We start from the raw sequence: 25,268 nt of genomic DNA on the forward strand, positions 1-25,268 counted from the left end.
TGAGTATTGGACGGAACCACTTCTTTTTAAACAAGTAAAGTCGCTCGTGATTGGTTGGCATATATACAGGTGCTGGTCATAAAATTAGAATATCATGAAAAAGTAGATTGATTTCAGTAATTCCATTTAAAAAGTGAAACTTGTATATTATATTCATACATTACATACAAACTCATATATTTCAGATGTTTATTTTGTTTAATTTTGATGATTACAAATGACAACAAATGAAAATTTCAAATTCATCATATCAGAAAATTAGAATATTACTGAAGACCAATAAAAACAAAGGATTTATAGAAATGTTGGCCAACTGAAAAGTATGAACATGAAAAGTATGAGCATGTACAGCACTCAGTATTTAGTTGGGCCTCCTTTGGCCTGTATTACTGCAGCAATGCGGCGTGGCATGGAGTCGATCAGTCTGTGGCACTGCTCAGGTGTTATGATAGCCCAGGTTGCTCTAATAGTGGCTTTTAGCTCTTCTGAATTGTTGGGTCTGGTGTATTGCATCTTCTTCTTCACAATACCCCATAGATTTTCTATGGGGTTAAGGTCAGGAGAGTTTGCTGGCCAATTAAGAACAGGGATACCATGGTCCTTCAACCAGGTACTGGTAGCTTTGGCACTGTGTGCAGGTGCCAAGTCCTGTTGGAAAATGAAATCTGCATCTCCAAAAAGTTGGTCAGCTGCAGGAAGCATGAAGTGCTCTAAAACTTCCTGGTATGTGGCTGCGTTGACCCTGGACCTCAGAAAACACAATGGACCAACACCAGCAGATGACATGGCACCCCAAACCATCACTGACTGTGGAAACTTTACACTGGACTTCAAGCAACGTGGATGAAGTGCCTCTCTTCTTTTCCTCCAGACTCTGGGACCTTGATTTCCAAAGGAAATGCAAAATTTACTTTCATCAGAGAACATGACTTTGGACCACTCACCAGCAGTCCAGTCCTGTTTCTCTTTAGACGCTTCTGACGCTGTCTGTGGTTCAAGAGTGGCTTGACACAAGGAATGCGACAGCAGAAACCCATGTCTTTCATACGTCTGTGTGTGGTGGTTCTTGAAGCACTCACTCCAGCTGCAGTCCACTCTTTGTGAATCTCCCCCACATTTTTGAATGGGTTTTGTTTCACAATCCTCTCCAGGGTGCGGTTATCTCTCTTGCTTGTACACTTTTTTCGACCACATCTTTTCCTTCCCTTCGCCTCTCTATTAATGTGCTTGGACACTGAGCTCTGTGAACAGCCAGCCTCTTTAGCGATGACCTTTTGTGTCTTGCCCTCCTTGTGCAAGGTGTCGATGGTCGTCTTTTGGACAACTGTCAAGTCAGCAGTCTTCCCCATGATTGTGTAGCCTATAGAACTAGACTGAAAGACCATTTAAAGGCTTTTGCAGGTGGTTTGAGTTAATTAGCTGATTAGAGTGTGGCACCAGGGGCCATCAATTTTGAACCTTTTCACAATATTCTAATTTTCTGATATAATGAATTTGAGATTTTCATTTGTTGTCATTTGTAATCATCAAAATTAAACAAAATAAACATCTGAAATATATGAGTTTGTATGTAATGTATGAATATAATATACAAGTTTCACTTTTTAAATGGAATTACTGAAATCAATCTACTTTTTCATGATATTCTAATTTTATGACCAGCACCTGTATATATTTACATATATATATATTTATTCATATATATATATATTTATTCATTCATATATATATATATTCATATATTTATTCATTCATATATTTATTCATTCATATGCTGTGTATTTATGTTATCCTACACTACTACACAATTATTATGCTACCATCAAGGACATGAATGAATTTATACAGGAAATGAAGATTTGCCAGGAAGCTGTTTATGCAAAGAAAGAGCTTTATTAAAACACACACAACTATATACAACGCGTATCCAAACACATGCGTATCTAAAAATTACAACTCCGTGAACGGTCCGTTTGCTTCCTCGGGGTTGGAGGTAACTGGCAGCATTCCCTCCGAGGCAGGTCCGATGTGCAGAGGCCTACTGTGCGTGGCCCTGTACTTCGGCATTGCTTCTAACCGGGACTGCAGCTTAACACAGAGTTCAGTGAGATCCGGCCTACGAAATGGCGGCGACCGTACAATCCATCCAGAGACACCGCCGACGACGCCATCTTCTTCGTCGGACATGAGGTCGACGGTGGCGGACTTACAGAGTTCCACTTCCTCATCTGCCAGCACACTCTGCCTCGCCTTCAGCAGCTGAAAAAAAAAAAAAAACATGAATCAGCGCACTGCATATGGACACAACACATCTATCAATGCACCTGAAAAATAGTCACCAAATAAAGTCTTACCCTCTTTCGTCTGGCCCGACTCCGAGCAGATAGCCTGGCGGCCTCCGCACGCAGCGTGCTGGCTAGCAGCGTGTATCTGAAGCTCCTGCATACCGTCTCATAATACGTCTTACAGGCAGCTGGAAAACAATTAAATGAGAGTGGTATGAATAAAAAAATAAAAAAAATCAAACGCAAGTCACAGTAACAAGGAAGGAGAAAACATTAAAACAAGTCACTTACACACAATGTCGTCTTTATCAACATCGTGCAAATCCGAGCAAATAGGAGGTCACCGCCTCATTGTGAGGCGACTGTAGTCTGTGAAAAAAAAAAAAAGTACAGCTATGGTCGGTATCCATCCGTATCCATGTCCTTTTACCGCAGAATGAAAGCATATTCTTTAAACCTTACCCCTGCCGGTTCATAGCGCCTGCAATTAGTCTCCGAGTTGTTAAGACGGCATAATGCTTCCTGTGAATCACAAAAAATACACTTTAGTAAAGCTTTAGGCTAGGCTGCTTTTAGCTTACCTAGCTAGGCTAGGCTGTCTTTAGCTTGCCTAGCTAAGCTAGGCTGCTTTTAGCATAGCTACCAGTAATCGAACATATATTTACCGCTAGCGTGGCGTTGTGCACCCGTCTTCTCTTCCTCGAGTTCGTATATCCCGCAAAGTTGCTCGACTGCAGATAGGGTGGCCAGATGTCCGGCTTTAGGGCGGACAGTCCGGATTTTCATTGCACTGTCCGGCGCTGCACCCAGCCGGACGTGTATTTGTCCTCCTTTACCCCCAGATTCCACATACTCCGTCAGCGCTCCGCCCCGCTCACGTACGGAGTACTTGTCTGTCTTCTTCTTCTTCTTGTCGAGTTTTATGGCGGTTGGCAACAAACTGTTAGTAGCATTACCGCCACTTACTGGTATGGAGTGTGGTTCGTGATGGTTTAAATATTGATCCTGATACATTCTACCCTAACTTCTTCTAAACATACATTCACACATTCACACTTAAAAATATAAACATATTTGTGCACAGCTTTGTATATCATTCCTTCACTCACAAACACACTTATTATAATTAAATTCTATGGAATAATTTCGTTTTCTTTAGAAATCGAATAATTATTTGTATGTGTTTACTCCCTAAATTTTTCCTCAGTAAATCTAATAAATTAACCTTTTCCTTAATGTCTTCAAACTCTCTTCTCATATATCTTCTCTCTCTTTCATATTTATGACATTCTAATATAACATGTTCTATGGTTTCATATTTATCACAGAAATCACATTTGCCCGTTTTATGTTTTTGTATTTTAAAAAGTGTATGATTAAGTCCTGTATGACCAAATCTTAACCTTGTTATCACTCTTTCATCCTTTCTATTTCTTCTTCCATTTCTTCTTTCTCCTACCATCTTCTGAATTTTATAAAACCATCTTCCTGTTTTATCTTCATCCCACCTTTTTTGCCAAATTTCCATAAGTTTCTCTTTAATAATACTCTTTCCTTCTGATTTACTTATTTTAACTATAAAACTAATAGAATGTTTAATTGCCCTTTTTGCCATTTTATCTGCCCTCTCGTTTCCTTCCACCCCAATATGTGCTGGAACCAACACAAATGTAACTATCAGCCCCATGTTTCGTATTCTGAACAGTGTATGATTTATTTCTAATAAAATGTCCATCCTACTATCTGTATTACTTGTCTGTCATGTAAATCAATGAGAGCTGTTCCACATCCTCCGCTCGTCACCGCCCACGTACGTCTTCTCCGTCCTTCACCGTCAAAATACGGAGCTGAGCTATTTTTTGCTCCCCTCCGGTCCGTCCAGATCAAGACCCGCTATTGCAATCGCACCAAACAGAAAAAAGAATGTAGAGAAGACCCGGTTTGTCAAATTAAATTATAGTAAAAACAGATCGGTATCTAGAAATTAGAGCATAGTTTGTATATATTCCCAAAAACTAAAACAATAAATTTAGATTTTATTTCCTGGCAAAACATTCAATTCGATTTATCCATTAAAGAAAAAAAAATTTGGAATTTTTAATCAATATTCTAATAATTGTAACAAAGTATTATATCCATAAATGTCGCTATGCAAAATGCTCCCTCTCAATCTCTGCTCTCAAAAATGAACTTTACCTTTTCAAAAGATGTCTGAGAAAGATGCAGAATTTAAATGCAATTAAATTGTTTGAGTTAATTGAAGAATTTCAGTTGGTAGTCCCCACTGATTAATTTACTTTAACTACTATTATTATTTTATTTATTTTTATTTATTTTATTTTATTTTATTTTATACTTTGTTCCAGCCTGTGCATTTAATTTTATTTTTCAAAAGCAGGAGTTGTGATATTTCTTCTTGTATTGAAATATTTGTTATTGACTTGTTATTTGAGATTGTTATTGTTTTCTTATATATTCAATAAAAAAAAAAAAAAAGTGGAAATCTAAAAAAAAAAAATTAACCATTACAGCCAACTGATTCTGATTAAAACTAATTTTTGAAGTAAATTATTTTGTGTATTTTTTTACATAACATTTGCATACACAGTAATCTAGCGTACTTTAATTAAATAAATCAATTCAAGCTAAAATGTAAGAGTCTATAATTAGGCTATACTGAGCCTGATCTATTTCTACCATCTATTTGGGGGATATTTATTGCCACACTTTGGGCCACTTAAAACCAATTTAGCATGCTGACCTATGTCCTTATGACCACAGTGTACCAATCTTCTGATGGCTACTTCCAACAGGATAATGCGCCATGTTATAAAGTGAATCATCTCAGAATCATTTCATGAAACTTTTCCACTTAAGTAATTGTGAATTGAGCATATTGACAGACAACATTTTATTTTTTATCTTAAATGCAAATTTAAAAAAAAATAATTACTGCTCTAAATGTATTGCTCTGTCAGCTAAAGATCTGTTTTGGTCTCTATACTTTAATTAAATAAATCAATTCAAGCTAAAATGTAAGAGGCTATACCTGATCTCTTTGTATCAGAGATTTTCTTACCCAGGGTTGCAGGGGGGGGGGGGGGGGGGTAAAACCCCCCCCTGCAACCCTGGTTTGCATTTGTATAGCTCACAGCATGTTCATTTACATGTTAAAGCCTCCCCTAGAATTCCATGGGGGGGAGGCATGGGGGGAACACTGCCTAAGAAATTCCACGTCAATTTCTGACAATTTACGGGAGTTTTCGTCGAAGCCTGCAAATTGCCGTATACTGCCGCTAACCTGAAGTTCCACGACAATCTACAGTGCCGTATATTGACGAAAATCCCACTTTTCATGCAGTGCTAACAGCAATTACCAATTGTGTATTTTACGCAGGAATCACACCGCTGTGAACTCCAAGGTTATCGCTGTGACCGTGAGACCTGAGTACAAGTCAACAGACTCCCACCTTGAGATTGAATTGGCTCACCTGGCAAATGTAAGCACCAGATATTCTAAATCTTCTTAACTGTCTTTCTCTCCATGTTTAGTGTGGAATAAAGTCTTGATATTGTTTTTAAAGGTTTAGAAATCCTGACCTTGACTCTTCCTACCTCTTTTCATTCTGAACAAGTCCTTCAATCTTTCTCTCAGACTTTACCTGAGAAAGTGTTCCTTCAGCAAATTCCTGTAAAGGTTTATAACATAGTCTATTGTGATGTAAAACAATCCTATATGTGGACAGTCACACTGAGATTGTAGCATCTTCTGGTATGTAGTCAGATTGAGTGAAGCTGACTCCTTAGTTATTTCTGTACATTCAAAGTTATTATTATTTTCATCTCTGTAGTACAGTGCGAGTCAGACAGTTGAAATAAAAAAAACTGGGGCTGGTCGGTGGGCACCTGGTGGTCAGGTTCCTCCTCACTGGACCTGTCTCTGCCAAGTTAGCCGAGTGACGCAAGGCCATCACCCAGTGGGCCCACGTCCTGGAGGTGGAGCCTAGAGGGAATGGTGCAATACAGGCTAGAAATGGTTGGACTCACCTCCGTGCATAGCCTGGGCTCTGGAATCCAGCTCAGATTGCATCCCTTTGCATTTGAGTAGGCAGAGGTCTCTGACAGTCCTTCTTAGCACCCCTGGTGCTTCTGGAAATTCCATAATTCTGCTGGGGGTCTTCATTGTCTATGTGGGAAACAACAGGAAGATACGGGCCCCGAGGTCTGAACCTAAGTTGTGTTTCATTTTTGGACTTCTGTCCCAATCATATGCCCATAATGAAATCCATGTTCAAGCATATTGGTTGGCACCATGACATCCTTATCACTGGCTGCATGTCCTTCATACTTGGGTGAAGAGAGGGTTGTCAACCAGTCACAACCTGGTACTGTGTTGGATATATTGGAAGAAGAGAAAACTGGAAAGACATTGTAGACCTAAAAGACTAAAAGACCTTAAACTCCCACCGCAGACAGAGCTTCTCTCAGATTCCAAGGGGAGGCAGGGGTCATGGACTCTGTTAATCATATTCTCTGCCTCTGTTGTCAATATAGCAACCTGTAGCTATGGCCTTAAGGTCTGCGGTACTTGTAATGGGGCAGTTCCTAAATCTAGTAGTTGACTACCAGCAGTAAGGGATGCTGTTAAGCTGAAGAAGGAATCTTATCTACAGTAGCATCGTTGGCTGGTGGGCAACAACCGAATACCGTCAGGCCAAGCATGCAGCTGCCCAGTGAGTTACAGAGACAAAAACAGGCCTGGGAGGAGTTTCGGAGAGACCATCAACAAAGACTGTTGGTCACCCTGCAAGCAATTGTGGCAAACTGTTTGGTGCCTACAGACAATAAGATACAATCCGCTCAAACAAGCTTTCTCTTCAGGGTGGCCGGACACTCCCCTTGATAAATGGTCATATGGGAGGGGCTTGGAGTAGAGTTGATTCTCCTTCTGATCAAGGGAACTCGTCAAAGGTGGCTCTAAAATCTGTTTTGGATGCCCCCTGAAAGGCTCTCTCAGAAGGTGCTCCAGGCATGTCCCACCCTGATGTGGCCAAGTGAAGGTTTATGCCCATTGGCTGTGCTGGGAACTGGGGACTTTCCCTTGTAGAGCTAGACCAGGTTTCTTGGGAGAAGAAAGTCTGGAAACCTCTGCTGAGTCTGCTGTCTCTGTGAGCCGGTCTTAGAATGGGTTCAAGTATGATTATGAGTTGAAACTTTAACACAATTCGGTGTTATCAACGGAGCTCTTTAGCTCCCTTGGTAACTTGCTTGAATATACCAGGGGACACCCTATTAAAATGTTGTTTATAAGAAGAATGATCAAATACCCAACCAGAATTATTGCTGGCCTATATATATATTTGAGTTTGTCTGTATTATTTTGATACAGACAAGATGCAGACAAATAACATTTTTGCAACCAAGTAATGTTTTTTTTTAGACCATTATAGCAGTTTGATGGGCATTTAATCCAACTTGCAAACTTTACTATTCTTTAAGGCTAAAAGCTAATATAACTTTTATGCCCAGGTGTAAAACTTTTACCACCGCTATAGCTAGAAGACAAATGATAAATTATTTGCACAGTTTGGATCTGTTGTTGCTAACATTCTAATTTCATTTCCAAAATGTCATGCATGTACCCGGTGTTATGTAAATTGACTTTTTATTTTGTTTATTTAATCTTCTACAAAGATCACAGTTTCTATCCTCTTCCTTTAAGAGAGAGTGTTGGTTAATTGGCTTGATAAATAATTTGCAAGCACCGAATGGCAGGAGCTCTGTCAATTAATTACAAAGACAAATCTGTTTCTGTGATCCATCCCCTTTTTATGCATCTTAGAGATACAGAGCATGTAAATCTGATCATGAAATGATCATGAAATGTGTCTGGCTTTGCAGTGCTGTGATAATGCTGTCCATGCTTTAATTTATAGTTTTCTTGATCCATGGAACACATGTTCACAAGATCAACACTGGACAAACACGCAATTATGTGATAATAATGAAGGTTGTGAGGATAAAAATAATGTCATCATTGTGATTTATTGAGATTTGTTACCCTCTTCTTGTATTCCAGGGAACATTGAAGCCGTACTGTGCACTCTGGGACAGCAACATAATGTAAGTGGGCATGTAATGATTTAATCCATGTGTGTGTGTGTGTGTGTGTGTGTGTGTGTGTGTGTGTGTGTGTGTGTGTGTGTGTGTGTATGTATATATATATATATATATATATTATAAGTGGTGGGACTAGATAAAAATTTTCTAGCAAGTTAATTACAGGTCTATATGTATTTGATTGAAATTAATAGCATCTTAATCAAAAAGCATATCATCAACAAAATAAATCAACTGGTGTATGTGTTCAAAAGCATGTGATTAATAGCCTTTCTGAAGACCAACAATAAATTAAACAGATATAAAGTTAAGCAAATTATTTTTATGATCACTGATGCCGTATCTGAATGTCCGCACTAACCCCTAAATCCCTCAATCACTGTAAAGAGTGGGGTCTATATAGTAGACTTAATGGTAACCCAGTTAACTTACCATTCAGAGAGATGATCAATGCCTGTACCATCATTTTTATTTGTTGGCGCCACAAAAACTCATATGATGCTTTGCGAGTTGAGCTCTTACAAATCATTCTGGGATATATCTGCTCGTCTAGTGACCATGAATGTACACTACTTTTCTAAGATTCCGTAAAAATTCAAAAAATATCCACTGGACTTGGTTTCCAAGATTTGAAGACGTTTCGCCACCTCTCCAGGAAGCTTTCTCAATTCAAATGTCTGGATCCGCAGTGAGTTTGAGTCTTATATAGACAAAGCCTTGTATCGCTTGGAAACATGCAAATGGTAACCGATTTGAATTGAGAAAGCTTCCTGGAGAGGTGGCGAAACGTCTTCAAATTGTCCAGTGGATATTTTTTTTATTTTTACGGAATGACGATGACCTGGATGACTGAGAACCTTCATCAGCATACTTTTCTAAGAGCATAGTGGAAAATTTTGAGTCCACGAATTTTTCATCCTATAGTCTGGATACTCATCAAAAATGGTGTAATCACTATATAGTGCCCTATAAAGGGATTTGGGTGGACGTTCAGACACAGCCTAAGACTACTGTTGTACCTATTGACGAAGAGGTAGTTCACCTATTTCTTTTCACATGAATTCATATTTTAATTTGATGTTTTGTTGAAAATACTGCATGATGCATTCAACTAAAAGTTGTGGTATTTTGCTGGTTCCTTTTTTGTGTTGTGTCTATTTGAATTGATTGAAGTTTGTTCGAGACGGGATGCATCTAAAAAGTGCAGAATGGTAGCTGGACTTGGTCACCAATTAAATGACTGTCAAAATATTACCCTCAATCAGTTTAATGTCCTGGAAAAATAGAAATGAACCTGGATACTGAAAGACACTTCAAACCAAACTAGAAAACTTGCAATAAATGGTGACTGCAATGCAAACTGTTTTTCAGTTTCAGCTAACTGTTGTTTAATGATTATACCCACAACTTACACTTGAGTCATTCTTAATCTGCTACAAAAAAACTCAAAATCTAGACTCAAAGGTATGGTGGAGGATTTTCGCAAAAATATGCACATGCACAACCCCATACATGCTCCCGAAAGGAACGCCTATTGAACGTGTGTGAGAGCATGCACGAGCCCATTTCTCATCGAGAAGGTGCGGGGACACAATGATAAGACGGTCGCTCGGATGGATTTCATCTCACCCATATTTATATATAGCATGACATGCTTTTATGTGTGTGTGCCCAAGTTGAAATGTGCAGGGTAAATAAAAAACTGTGGCCACCTTTTGATAATTACCTATAACTACTAACAATGCAAATTACAAAATAAATAAACGTATCTTCCCTGGAAAGTTACAATATTGAGGTAGATTACGCTGAAAATGTTAAGTAGACGTACATTCAATTAGGTTGAGGAATAATGATTTAAATTCAATACCTGCAGCATTGTAGTGGTATAGCAAACTGCATTGCATTCATGTATTGTTAAAATGTTATTTCCCCTCAGTAGACTAGAAATACAAAAAAGTATTTGTTGCTGCCTCAATACTAAATTAAATCATATTTTTATAGTTATCTCAAATTTAGATTGATACATACAAGGTTTGATTATTCTAAAACTTCTCTTTATAGGGAATTACCTGCCTTCAGAGGAAAAGCAATTTTATATTATAGAATACCACAGTAAGTTTGTATTAAGAATTGAATAATTCATCAATAGATTGTAGAACCTGGTAGAACAAAAGGGTTTAAATTTCATATTATTTGTGTAACATATTTTATAGCTGATAATGTAAACTACATCTTCAAGCAGCATCTGAATTCAGCCTGCTTTGTTCTCTCTTGCAGTATTTGAGGGCAACTAGTCTATTTTTGAACCGCAAAGGTACAACTAGGACAATTCGTCTCCGTTCTTTTTATGACTCCCGGACCATATGCTTTCAGATCAGCTTTTTTTTCTGATCTACAATAAGTCATTCTAATCAGAGCGCTGAAAGACTCCACAGGACTGTAATCATCTTCATTTCAAACATTTGGCACTCCTCATTACCCAATAGCAAACGCTCTCAAGACCCAATGATGGGACAATGTACCATCTGTCAAATACTTTGGTTTAAATCATATCAGGGTGCTCTTTGGAACAATTAGAAAAGTAAAGTAAACCAAACCAAACGCAGGTAGTGGATCAGCCTAACAATGATCAATTTTATTTAGACTTGAATATAAAAAAGTTTGGAAATTACTTAATTAATAAGCTATTACTAATAAGACCGCAATCAGACGTTACCTACTCAGAAATGCTGGACAATTGTAGGATCCTGAAAGATACAGATTTATCATCTTTATTTATTTTACTTTTTTTGTTATTCATCGATTTTATGTAAGCAATGTCCTTATTGAGTGTAAGAGCACACTGCAGCGATAAAGCTCCTCAAAAACATAAGTAATAATGATTGCTTTTATTGGTATAGGTATGTATGAGGTAGAAAAATGCAAACTGCAGCTATTTTCTTTATTATTCTACATATTACGATAAATCCTAAAAAAAATTAGGCTGTATATCTTTTTCCTTTTTGTAAAAAAAAAATTAAAAATAGCTATGAAACATGTTTAAATATTTTGATTGGTCTCATCTATATGCTTTCCTAGATGGCGACTATGAGAAAGCTTATGGATTAACCTGAGACATCCCCTTTGTTTTTTAATATCCCCCTAAGTCAACACTACAAATAAACAACCTTTTATTACATGTTTAAATGTCAATGTTTTTAGCTCTCAAGCCATTTTAAGAGTCATGCCGGAGGAAATAAAAACAAAATAAACCAAAACGTGACCATAAAAGAAAAAATCATATCACCTTAAATGCTACAGCTGTGAAGATTTAGATTTTAACAAAGCATATAACACCAAAGGAAAAAAAAATTGTCTTCTAGTCTTCTAGTTAAATGCCACATTGAGAGAATGGTGCTAAAATCCATTTTGTGTGTAAAAGTTAGCCTTTGAACAACCTCTTCTTCCAATAACATATTTCTCTATGCCACATGTTTTCTATCTTTAATGTTTTTTAAATATACAGTATGCATTAGTTTATGATAAAGGGAAAAAAGATTGAAGACATACATTTTCTAATTTTTAGAATAAACAGACTGTCAGACGTTCATCCTTGATTATTGCAACAGGGTTTTCAAAGGTCTGCCTAAAACGTCAGTCAGACAGCTGCAGTTGATCCAGAATGCTGCTGCCCATATCCTCACCAAAACTAAGAAAGTAGAGCACATCACCCAAGTTCGAAAAATCGTAATATGGTCCCCTCATATTTTTAAATACACTTTAAAATACTTGCTCTATAAATCACTGAATGTCTTAGCACCAAATTACATTACAGACTTGTCAGTCTATGAACCCCTAGATATCTTATGTCTCTGCAAACCCAGAATCAGAACAAACATAGAGAAGCAGCTTTTATGTTTTATGCTCTACTACTCTGAAATAAACTCCTGGAAACCTGTAAAAGCGGTGAAACCTTAAATTGCTTTCAATAGAGATTATACTGATATGTTTAGAGGGGCCTTTGACATTTCTACCTAAACGTAATTAGTTAGGTTTCAATCCAACTTTCAGTTTTTGTATCAATCATTTATTTTTTTTGCAATATAATCATCTCATCTGAATTATTCTTTTTTATTCTCTTTATGTATGTATTTTCCTCTATCCCAATGCAGTGTACCTCTCTTTTTCTTTTTTTCTCATGGACAACCACTAAAAGGTGCTTTATGAATAAACCTGCCTTGCCTCACTTTCAGTGGTCATATAGTTCATAAATGAAAACTTTCCTTTCAAAATTTCTTTATATTATACAATAAGCCATCATGATCAAATATTAGATGGAAAAAGACAGTTAAATAATAGAACTGCTCAGGAGATCATGAGACAAATAAAAACTTGCAGGTAAAGCAAAACAACAGTTGAAAAAAATAAAAGAAAATATACTACTGTGAATATATCTAACACTTCAACATAATTAAATAAAAATATTCAAAGCACAAAGGAAAAAAAAAAAACAGTAGAGGAGGCATGAAATCCTGGCTAGAAACAGAAAAATCATCTAAGTATTTTAATACTTGACAACTGATGAGAAACAGGCAGGTGCTAAAGATTTATGAGGTGAATTGAGTTTGTAGAAAGGATGATGGACCATAAACCCAGAAAATAACTAATCATAATAAGGCATGACAGAGAATGAACAACTGGGAATAAAATAGAAAACCAAGATGCACAGAAACCATAAAAAAGAAACCATGATCATCATGCAGGAAAACAAAACAAAAATAAGGTACAAAAAAGGTGACATTGAAAAACTGATCGTTTTTATACAAGAAAAAAAAATGTAATGTATGCTTCACTGCTATTTTCTTCTTGAGAAATCAAATCCTGTTAGTCATTAATATTGCAAGAAGTGAAAGCAGCAGTCTCAGCGTCAGGTTCCCCAAACATCTGGAGATCTTGGACTTGATCCAAACAGGTCACAACACGTTATTCTCATTTTGATAAAATGATATTCAAATTCCGACCTAATAGTATATTTAGAATATGCATTCACGCCAATAAGGAGCTTGAAGCTTTAACTGCATCAAAGAAAGATTGTAGTTTTATAACCCTGAAAAAGCTTCAAATATTAACAGAAAGTAGCTACACTGACATCACCTAGTCATGCTTTATTTTCTTTTGAACCCTTACTTCAATTGTTCTATATTAATGATTGCTTCATTACTTCAAATAATTCATTTTAGTCCAAATACTGAGTCAAGTGCCAGTAGGAGATAATCATGTGCTGATAACATTCAGGACAAATACGAAATTAAATGTTTTTCCCAAAAAAGACTAAACAACTTCACTAAAAACAGAGGTGAAAAAATTGTTAAAGAGAAATAAAATACATTCAAAAAATGTCTGCTACAGCACTTTATAGACATACTGCCCTTAGGTTACAAGCTGTAATTTCAGACAATATCAAACAGTGGTCCTAGGTCTACCCTAGATTTTTCACTTTAAATGTTTTCAAATATTCTAATTAATATTTTTTATATGTAAAAGAATCTCCTCATTCAGCTTAATTCCCAACAATATACAGCAAAAAGTGCCAGAGAGAGTCTTAGTCATTGCTCCACAAAACCTGTATCCACATCTCTCTCATCTCATTAAAATCACTTTAAACTGAAGAAATGGTATGGAGGAAAGCAGCTTTAAAACATAACTTTTTGATACCTTGACATAGCTTATTGTTGGTAACTGACTCATACCTGCATGTGACACTGATTAAAGTTCTTAAAACTGAGCCAAGAATAAAAAATAGTATTATTTACACTGCCACTTTTTCACTTGAAATAAACACTGTTTTAGATACTCTGCTTCATCAGTTTAGGTTAAAAAAATTTGGATCCTTTTATTTATTTATTTTTTGACAAAGAGAAATGCAGATATTAAGATAAAAAAAAAAATGTTTGTTATATACAGTATTATGCTGAATTTTCTTTACATGGGAAAGAGGGTATGCTAAATAAATTAATTATGTTGATTGTTATAATAAGCGTCACCCTTGTTGTGACAAATAAATGTATCTTGTTGTGTGTCAAAGCATCATGAGTTAAACAAAGTTTGTGTACCCTATATTTATATTTTATCCACCAGTTCAATTCAGCATAACATGTTTTGTTGACATTTCAAATTGAATTAATGTAATTAACTGAGAACTTTCACTCAACAAAAATGATCAACATTTTATTACATTTGGAGAAAAGCTTATTTAGATTTATATTACGGTAAGTGAAAAGAGTGCTGCAGACCAACTGCTATAATTGCACACCCAATAGGCTTTCCTCTAAATATTCAAACTGTAGATTTTATTATATGTCTGCTACATCATCAGAGCTCTCTCTCACTTTGAATTAATAAAATCTTTTCTGCTACATGGAAATTCACCCTAATTTTTCATTTTACCCTTCCAGTTAAAACACTCAGAGTGGCTCACAGGCTAATATAAATTGCCCATCATCAAGATATCCAAGATGGATGGAATCATTTTTTCAGCATTGGCTCCTTACCCCCCTCTGCCTACCATCATGTGTCAGCCTTTCAAGAATTTATAAAATTGCCTTAAGAAGAAGATAGCTGGAAGCACTCTCCAAGCCCCCCACCTTAGTGTCTGGATAATATGATGTGGGCATGGAAGGAATTCAAAGATGTTTTTACAAGCCTGAAAGTATGCAGTATGTGGGGAGTAGTGCTCATGTGCTGTTGGAGAGGCAGAGTAAGGGATTGCTGCTTAGTCTGTTCATTTAGATTTGCTCCTACACCACTCATAAGCTAAACAGACATTAGCTTTGGCAGTGAACATGCCTTGTAAGTGGAATCCATTTTCAGAAAAAGATACAATTCTTGGAAATAAACTGCAATTAATTCTACTTTTTGCGGGATTTAATGCTGAAAAACACTCATGCCTTCAAGCAGAACCTATAGTAAAAGGTTTGTTAAATTTTAACCTTAATCCAAATTTTTATCCCAACATATCCCCACAGTGATACATGGTAGTGGCAGTATCAGGCTGTTAGGAGTCTTTTCTACAGAATGGACAGGGGAACTGCTAAGAATTGATGAGATGATTGATGAAGATATTTATAAGATAATGTGGAAAGAAGACCTGTTAGAGACTGGAAAAACAATGATTCTGGGGATGAAGTCAGGGGACACCCTAAAACTTATCGGTAGGGCTACAAAGAAATGGTAGGCATCAAAGAGTACATAAATGTGTTAGAATAGGGGGGGACACATCAAAATTTCAACAACAACAACATTTGGAACATAGATGTTTATAGATTGCCATATTTGATTAATCTTGAGCTGTTTTGCAATGAGAAAAAATAATCCATTTAAACCTGAAAGGACAGACCAAACCATTTGAAGTGGTTATTACTGCGGCAGTTGTTTCAAGAAAGTATAGAATTGGGATGGTACCAAGCAAATTTGCTTTACACTTCAGATTTGATTAGAAAACTATGTTTGAAATCAATGCATCATTCTTGTTTCCACTTCCTTTCACTTCCTCATTTTTGTTATACACTGGTTTTACGTATATCAACATAACCCAGATAAACAAATTACAATTTAATGGTTACAATGAATCAAAATATTTCTTTACTGCTATCTTATCTTCTAATAAATTCAAAAACAATTAAGAATTACTCAGTTTCTTTGCAGTTTCCAAGTCTAATAGGTTTTGACATACAGCTTTATATGCATCACTGAGTAAATACATAGAAATGCAGTCAGCAAAGTGTATATCATGAATGTCATGTCATCAGTTTCACTTTGGTTAACATCAACACTGACACGGTCTCTTGGGGAGATTTTATATTCTGGAGGCCACTGAGCCCTCATAAGGTCATGCAACACATCAAAAGTCGCCTGCAGAAAGGTCCCTAGTCAGGAACCACTCTCCTGTCAGTTTTTCCTGTGGGGTGAACAAAGGGGAAGCTATTATTTAACAAGTCAAAATTTATATGGAGACTATTTAGCAGGGGAGATAAGTTTACATCTAAAAGACAAAGAGGTATCAAATATGTCACTCTCTCATGCAGAGCTAGAGATATATTCACATATGACTGTTAAGATTTCAAGCCTCTGAAAAACATGATCAAGCATTTTATTATTAAATAAAATACTTCTGAGTCCAAATATGCATATTTTATCTATTGTATTATTTGAAAATTATATTTATTTTTACACATTTTTGCTTTTTGAATGGCTTACACACAACCCCTTGCCCTTCTCATTTCCCCCCATATTTCTCATGTAAGCTATATTTAGATCTGTTGTTTCTAAATAGACACAGATATTGCTATATCTCTGTTATATTCTGTGTGTAATACAATGGATAAGGTAATTTAAACAGTTAATATCACCTAAATCTTCAATCTTTGAAATTCTGATAGCTTTTATTTCATGGATTATAGCTCTTGATTTCTCCTCTGTGAAATTATTCCTCCACTTTGTCAGTAGAGATGGGCCTCATAAATTAACTTGATTATGCATGGATAATAAAGTGCATTTCAAACAAGACATTTAGAGAATTTAGTGTATTTAATTTACTTACTGCTTATAGTCATTAAGTCTAATGTCTAATTAAACAAATGTCCTCCTAAAATGTCTTTACGATTCTGTCAAATTGAAGATATAAACTAAAAGGTATTTGCTTGCTGTTTGTATCCAGTCTGGGTTAAAATATGTATCAGTCGGCCACACAGTTTAGTAAAGGATAGTGGTAATGGGTGGAAGTGTGTGCACATTTATGGCTTTAAACCCCTAGCAAGGATTTGAAATTTGCAACCAATCCCAGGGTTCCTTCCAGGAATAATAAATACTGCTGCCATATTGATCAAATGACAAAGCAGGATTGCCTTTCACCGCACTGCTCCAACAAATCAACATGCAGTATGTTCTCTGTCATTGTAAATCAGGCGCATGCATCTTGTTTTGACTTTTTTGTTATAAAAAAGGTTTGAATGCAGAGCAGAGTAGAGACACAGTCAGATGTTTTACAAGACGACAGTCGGTGTTGCTACCAGCTGCGTGTGTGTGGGGGGCAGAAGGGTAATGGCCATACCTATTAAGCTGCTGGCCATCTTCCACCACCGCATCTGGAGAACAAATTTTAATATACAAACCATTTCTAGTGTGTCCTTAGAAACATTATAGAAAAATGCATATACTGAATATACATTTTTTTATATTAATTTCTTTTTTCCAGTATCCTTTTTTCTTTTGTCCTTCACTTTAAATATGTCTTACTTACTTCTGGCATTACCTTCTAATAATACCAGTTTGGGTTTGGTGTTTAGATCTAAATTGAATATAAAGATTATATTCTGTAGCTCTCTGAAGGCATTAAGGAAGCCTAGCTTGCTTTAATAGCAACTTCATCTTAGCTGCATTGTTGACTCTATATATTGTTTTCTTTTTAATAAAAAATTATATATTCTCAGCCATCATTATTATCATAAACCTTTATTTAACTGGAGTAAGAATTCTTGAGATCAAAGATCTCCTTTAAAGACTGAAAAAGTTTTTTTTTTACAAAAGCACAGTAAGATATCAAAACATCAGTAAATAAAACCCATTCTGCTAAAATGTATTGACATTGTTTTTACAAAATCACTGGAGTAAAAGTCAATAAAGTTTTTTAATTAACCACAGTGATAATATTTTATGAGTACTTTCGACAGTGTTAGATTAAATCAAGTCCTCTTGGAAAATGAAATCAGCATCGCCATAAAGTGCATGGCTGCACTTCAACCACTTTGGTTCTGATAAAACACATAAGGCTCCTTTACTTTCATCTTTTAGCATTTTACTGGAAACAGGACATCAAACAGTTAAGCAATAGTCTTATAACTTTTTTATTTAGCCAAGTTGCATTAATAATGATATTAATGAATAATAATTAAATTTTATTGATCTCACAGTGGAGAAATGTATCTCTGTATTTAACCCAATCCCTTGGAGAGCAGTGGGCTGCCATCGTGGGGCACCTGGGGAGCAGTGTAGGTTTAAGGGTCTTGCTCAGAGTGCCAGAGTGGCAGTCTGTGGGAGTGGGGCTCAAACTCAGAATCTCAGGATTCCAAGCTCTATGCCTTAACCACTAGGCCGGCACTCCCGGATGCCCCCCTTAGGTGGTCTCTATCGTAGTTAAAGGAGAACGCTGTTTTTTTTTTACATTGGGCCCTTGGTTTTACGTTATTACATCATGTTCTACTCACCCATATGAGTTTTGTGTCATTTGGAGCTGTTCTGGAGATATTTGGTTAGGTTATATCCAAGTAAGTCTATGGGCAACGACTTGAAGACACAAACTAAAACTGTTCATAATGTGTTCTTTATGGTACGCGAGCATTCATAACATGTAGGCTAATCACTGTCCCCCAGACATCTGCGGTTATATTTTTTATATTTATATATTTTTTAAACAAAGCGGAGTGTGTATGACGTCATCCGCACACGCCGTCTACCGATCATTCATCCTGTTCCCTGAACTGCTGCTAGTTTTACTCACATGCCTGGAAGATGTGTAGTGCTACTACCACAGATGATCTCGCTCTCGAAATGGAATTGAACGATTCAGATTAGCTCGCCAAATGAATAGAAGGGGTAGAGCGTAGCCGCCTGTGACAACTCCAGTTTGGCGTTGTAATAAGTCAAATCAAGGGCCCAATTTAAAGAAAATAAAAAAAAAATAAAAATAAAAAAATAAAAAACGGCGTTCCCCTTTAAGGAGACCAAAAACTTTGTTTCACTTTTTAGTGTATGAAGTCAATGCTATGTGTGGGGCTGTTCAAACATGAAGGCTGCACTATAAAATGCTATAGCAATTGCTTTCACACTTTAACTTAAATCATGTTTATTGAAATGCAAATTTTAAAGTTAATTTTGCTTAAATTAAACCATTTGGTTTGCCAACCTGAAATTGTTAGTGGCTCCAATCCAACCACCTCTTGCAAAACTTTCTGGAGTATCCCCTGACAACAGGTGTTAGTAGCTATAAACAGGCTGCAGTAAATATACCTGATACCTCATTCACTCAGATCACCCTTTTTGTATATAAAATAAGCTTATCTTATCGTAGTGGTGTATACTGGAGGGCTTGAAATCCGCCAGATCAACAAGCTCCTTTCTTTTCTCTATCAAGCGCTGTAAAGTGTGATTGGCTGCAACCACTTACTCCGTCTCTGCGGGGTGGTCTGCCTTCTGCAGTGGTTTGTTTCTGGATTTTGACAACTTTTATATGCGATGAGTTTAATGAGCATTTATAAATTATAAATTCCTGCTCTTAAAAAGGTCGAAATTATACCACCAATCGGATGCTGTCCACCGTTTCCAGGGTGACCCCCACCACCCCTCCTCCCCAAGCTTTCAAAAGCGACAAATTAAAACAGTCAAGGGAAGAAAAAAAAACAGAAGTGATAAGAAAATTGAGGGAGAGAAAAAGAAAACTGTCGTTTGAATTAAAGAAAAATATCTATAGGAATGGAAATTTAAGGTAATTGTAATTGTTTTCAGCTTGAGCAGTATGCGGGGTTAGTGTTTTGATATCAGAAGGCCAGTTGGTATTTATGCGCGTATAGCGAATCAATCAGCACCGGTCTGCTTGGACAGCTCCGCGCTTCCTCCCTCCTCCTCCCCCGTATCTCTGCCTCTCTCTATCCGCTCCAGCTGAAACGCTGCTCGGAGCCGCACAACGAGCCGTGTCTTGTCTGCTCGGCTCTCCCTTTCTTTCCTTTTTTTCCTCGCTTGTCCTCTCGATCTCTGCGGATCTTCTGTGCTTTATTTTATCTCCTTCTTAGAAACGCTTAAGCTAGATGCCAGTGAGTCCTGTGAAGTAGTCGTGCCACCACCGCTAGAAAAAAAAGAGGAACTGAAAGAAGAAATTTCTAACTGCCTTTGCCTCCTCCTCGCAGGAACGATTCTTGGGGAGCCTGGTCCGCGAAAGGATGCAAAACGGTGCTCACAGATGCATCCCATACAAAATGCTCGTGTGATCGTGTATCTACCTTCGCCATTTTGGCTCAACAACCGAGAGGAATAGTAAGTAGCATATTGATTTGTTATTCAGTGTGGGTTTGATGGGCTAATGTAAAGGTGAAAACCTGCGTGTTTGTGCGTGCGTGCATCCGTGCGTGTGTTGGAGAGAGAAAGAGAGAGAGGAATGGTGACTACCGAAAATTGAATCTTTGGCGTGCTAATCCCCTTAAATAGTAATTCAGCAGTGCATGGAGACTGTGTGGGGATATTTTATAGTTTCTGCTCAGGTTTTCATAGGCTACTGTAGGAACATGGATGTGGGTAAGGGTGTGATCATGCTAAGGCCCTTGAGGCACGTTTTGCTTCCCATCAATCAAATTTGTTTAGGGACGAATACAAAAATGTTGCACAGCAAAACATTTCCCATCAACATCAATGAAAGCAGAAAAATTGTCATTTCAAGAGAAATTAACCAATATTGAATACATGGGGACCTTGATGTGAGCTACTGCAACAATAAAATATGTTACAGGCTTTTTTTTTCTGCAGGCCTCAAGCATTCGCAGATACAATAGATATAAATGTGTAATCATTCATTTGTTAACTTTGCCTTCCTTAATTTGAGATGCAAGTATGCAGAATTCAATTGGCAATGTTGTGCTACTCGTGGGATTTTATTGTGAATTTAATTAATCTCTTGCTATCATAGCGTGCAAAGTTTTTTGCTCTTTATCCAAAGCCCCCACATGCATCTCAACCCTCTTAGTTAATTAAGGAGCCCATTGTGCATAGGTTTTTAGATTGGTGGTGGTTGTTTTGATTGCTTCTCCACTTCAGGCTATAATAAAGATTTACTGTCCTGTATATACCACAAAGACAGCCTCCCACCAACTGGCTTGTCTCTGTTTGTATGTGTCTTCTCCACAGACTATGGAGTACTCAGGGGTCCCATCTGTGACTCTGATAGTTGGCTGTGGTTTGTCTTGCCTCGCCTTGATTACACTGGCAGTCATCTACATTGTCTTATGGAGGTAAATGCAACCCTCAAAGTTAAAGTTGTGTGCTTTCGACATATTTAATGCTGTAATACTAAACATTATTGTCTTTTAATAAAACATGCCATCAAAAAGTGCACAAGTATACTTGCTTACATCACTTGTTTTTTGTTTGTTTGTTTGTTTGTTTAGATATATCCGATCTGAACGATCCATTATTCTGCTGAACTTCTGCCTTTCTATAGTCTGCTCAAACATACTAATCCTTGTTGGACAAACACAGACCCACAATGTGGTAAGTCCCACTCATATTATGGAACAGTTTGACAGTTTTAACAGGTCTGTGTTATTTTTATTTAAAAGAGAATAGTGACCCTTTTGAAAGATTTAAGAGTATTTTTTGTTTAAAATGCACCAATCCGATACCTGGAATGGATATCAGCTCCAATATTGATTAATTAGCTAGATCAGATGTGGATGATTTGTTATTGGATATCAGAAATCCAATCCACTTAACTTGGATCTGTTATTTCTGTCTTTTTGCTACTTATTCCTTAGTAAATAACAAATAGAATATTTATATCCTTGTTAATTTGTTACCTGTTTGAACAATGTTCATGTCAAGGCTAAAGCCTTCACATGGCTACATATAAAATCCCTTCATTCAATAGTTGAATCAGATTGGTGTTAGATATCAACCAATATGCTCAGCCCAGGTATTGATGTCGGACTGGATGGGAAAAGACAAGATCACTGCATCTCTAATTGTTTCATCACCGAATTCTGTTTTAGTCTATCTTGTTAACTTTTAAGCTTATATTGCTTATTGAAAGAAATCTTCAAGGAACACGTTCCTCTATTAATTGGCCAAGTATGGCAAAAAAAAGGTGCACTTTCTGTAAATTCTATGGTTTTAACATATAATTTAGGGTTCACCAATTCCAAGTCCTTTGTCTCTTGCAGCTACAAAATATAAATTGTGTATAACCAAAAAACATCTTGTATATATTTACATGCCTATATATGCAGTGTACTTTACAGTGAAAACACATGCTTTGTTTTTCTATTTGAAATTTTTTCTTGCACAAAAAAACATTTAACTATTAAATGGATATCTTATGTAGAATAATACCAAGTTCTTAAGTTCTGTCTGTATTTATCCAAAACATTTACCCCACTTTAAGAGATGGAATATCTGGTTTTGGTGTTAATACCATAAAAAAAAACAACAAAAAAAAATGTTGTAGCATTACTGTAATGCTGAATTTGAAGTTCCTTGTGGTGTTTATAAAACCATATAGAAAAACTGCCAAATCGGCTCCTTTCAAGTGCTTTTATAACTAAAATCACTACTTTTCAGATATTGTTGCTCACTATGTAAGAGTCTAAAGGGACAAAAATATGTGTAGAAAGAATGAAAAAATGTGGCTCTAGAGCCACAGGTTGAAAACCCCTGCTATAATCATGCTGGTTTTTTTTTTCTTTTTTGTTTTTTTTTCATGCTGTAGAATGATTCAAACAAACCAAGTAACAAACCTCAGACTGTAGATTGTACAACGATATTGTTCAAAGCAGGAAATGTAAAAAGTTTCTGAAAAAAATCAAGTTCATTGCTTAAACTCCAGATAAATATAAAATATATAAATTATTTAATTTTACTGTGAGTTTTTGAAGTAAAAGTTACATTAAAACCCTGTTGGTACTTTCAAAATGTCTGATCACTCCACTTTATTACTTGGTAGCTGCTTTAAAATGTGATCCTTGAGAGTAGGAGAGGAGACTGCAGTTACATAGATTTTATGACAGTTTCTCCTTTTTGCAAGTATTTCTTTTTTAGAATTACAACAAAAGCAGGACTGTTCTAAAGCCTTGAAATCACACCAATTTGTTCAACACAATTGCCCTTTGGCAAACTTTATGAATCCAATGTATGTTTATTGAAAGAATGATTCAACGGCAAGTAAAACTTATTCATCTATAAAACCTATTAAAAAAATAAAAACTCATGCTCTTAGCCATGTCAATGACAGCAATAGCAAGGATGGATTCAAATATAGTGTTAACATAGAGACATCTGGTGCTCCATAATTCAATGACATCCCTTACTAAACTATCTCACTACCAGTTTCCAGTACTGTAACCAGCCAGTAAACAAATGACTGATATAAAAGATTGTTTTATATCAGTCAGAGAGAATTTGTTTGAATTCACAAACTGCCCACACAGATGCCCTTCTCAGCCATCTAGCAGCACTACAGAAAGCTGGATTGTCTAACTTATCCTTGTATAACACTTCTCTCTGTGTGGTTTTACCTTTTAAAAAATGCTTTTTGAATTCTGTTTTTTTATCATATTGAAGGTTCTTTGTATTAATCTCTGGGCCTTAGTGTTTTGCTCTGTTAGCAAGTTGGTTTTTGTTACTGTTTGGACTTTGTTACAGTGCAATCATTTTAGCTTTTAAGCAAGTTACTCTGTGTGGTAATTTTATTTAAAAACAAAAGATTTTATGGTTGCATGTACTGTATTCTTTTTAAGGATGCACAATACTAAAAATGATGCAATTAATTAAACTCTCAGTAAATGATAGTAGCCTATAGGGTTGTCACGATACTAAACTTTTCAACTCGATATCGATACTAAGGAAAATATTCGATACTCGATACCATTTTCGATACCACAATGATAAAAACAAAGACTCCAAAATTCTACAGAAATATTTTCATTAATACACAAAATACAATAAATAAATACAATAAACAATAAAAACAATATTTTGATGTTGTATGCTGTGCACAATATTAAGCAAGCTTGATAAAAAAACTTATAAAATTCAAATTAAGTGTTCCTTCCTTGGCTATGCTTTGCACACATAATGACACTAGCCAAACCAGTTAAGAAACAAAAATAATTCTCAGCAGCTGCACCTGTTACAAAAAAAACCCGTCTGAAACTGAAAAGAGCACAGAATTATTCAATCACACAGTGTTCTGAAAGTGCATTTTCCACTATTCTGCACTTTAGATGAATGACTTCTTAGGTGCCACTGGTGACGGCACTGTATCGATACTTTTAAAAACGAGTATTGTATCCGGATACAACATTTCAGTATCGATACTTTTTTGAGTTTCGATACTTTTGACAACCCTAGTAGCCTATCACTGTTGTGTCAAAGCAGTCATTTTCAATATTGCAGAAAGAAATACTGTGATGATCGAAATTTGAGGGAATGTGCAACTCTTCTGGTTCCAGATGTGTTTGATAGACTCAAGAGCACTTTGATAACTTAATACAGACAATATTGCTGATTTTTCCATCAGTAACTGACTTAAAATAAGAAGTAAACATAAAAAAAACCTTTGGTGAATCGTACATTTTTATTTCAACACAGTACATTAAATGTGACACAATTCATATTAGTATTTGCTTGAAACAAAATGACTCATTTCATGCCAATCAAAATATCAGAAACTGTATGAGATCATCTGCTTACTTGCTGGCCCTTGTATAACTGGCACACAGTTGCAGCATATTCCATGAATGTGGAAGCCCTTAGGGCATTTGTTTTAAAGCTGAACTGATTTGAAGCCTTGTCAGATTTAATCAGGCCTTCATTCATCCACCTTTTGTTGATTATAAGAAACAGTGCTTAACATGGAATACTTACTCTGCATGCTTCTAATTTGATATCTGTCTATAAAATCAAGAAAAGGATGACACACTTTTTGGAATTTTAAATGTCATACTAGAACGGTTTAGGTGCTGATGCACTCTCAATAAATTCAAGTGACTTGAAATGGGCAAACTGTGTTAAGATTAAATATTGACATGTATAACATGCAAGCATGGTATATTTGCATCAATAGATATA

At 36.3% G+C, this 25,268-nt stretch overlaps 1 protein-coding gene across 10 annotated transcripts in view; it reads left to right on the plus strand.

Annotated features, from left to right (window-relative positions):
- Positions 1-25,268, plus strand: part of adgrb3 (adhesion G protein-coupled receptor B3) — a 167,734-nt gene that overhangs the window by 116,895 nt on the left and 25,571 nt on the right. For all 10 annotated transcript variants that reach the window (XM_038296383.1, XM_038296385.1, XM_038296381.1 and 7 more), the window contains 5 exons: positions 5,683-5,785; positions 8,365-8,408; positions 20,342-20,468; positions 21,333-21,436; positions 21,593-21,695. In XM_038296383.1, the coding sequence (XP_038152311.1) occupies positions 5,683-5,785; positions 8,365-8,408; positions 20,342-20,468; positions 21,333-21,436; positions 21,593-21,695 (481 nt within the window). The remainder of the gene's footprint in view (positions 1-5,682; positions 5,786-8,364; positions 8,409-20,341; positions 20,469-21,332; positions 21,437-21,592; positions 21,696-25,268) is intronic.

This window comes from Cyprinodon tularosa, unplaced genomic scaffold, assembly GCF_016077235.1.
Source record: "Cyprinodon tularosa strain WSP-4 unplaced genomic scaffold, ASM1607723v1 ctg37, whole genome shotgun sequence".
NCBI lineage: Eukaryota > Metazoa > Chordata > Actinopteri > Cyprinodontiformes > Cyprinodontidae > Cyprinodon > Cyprinodon tularosa.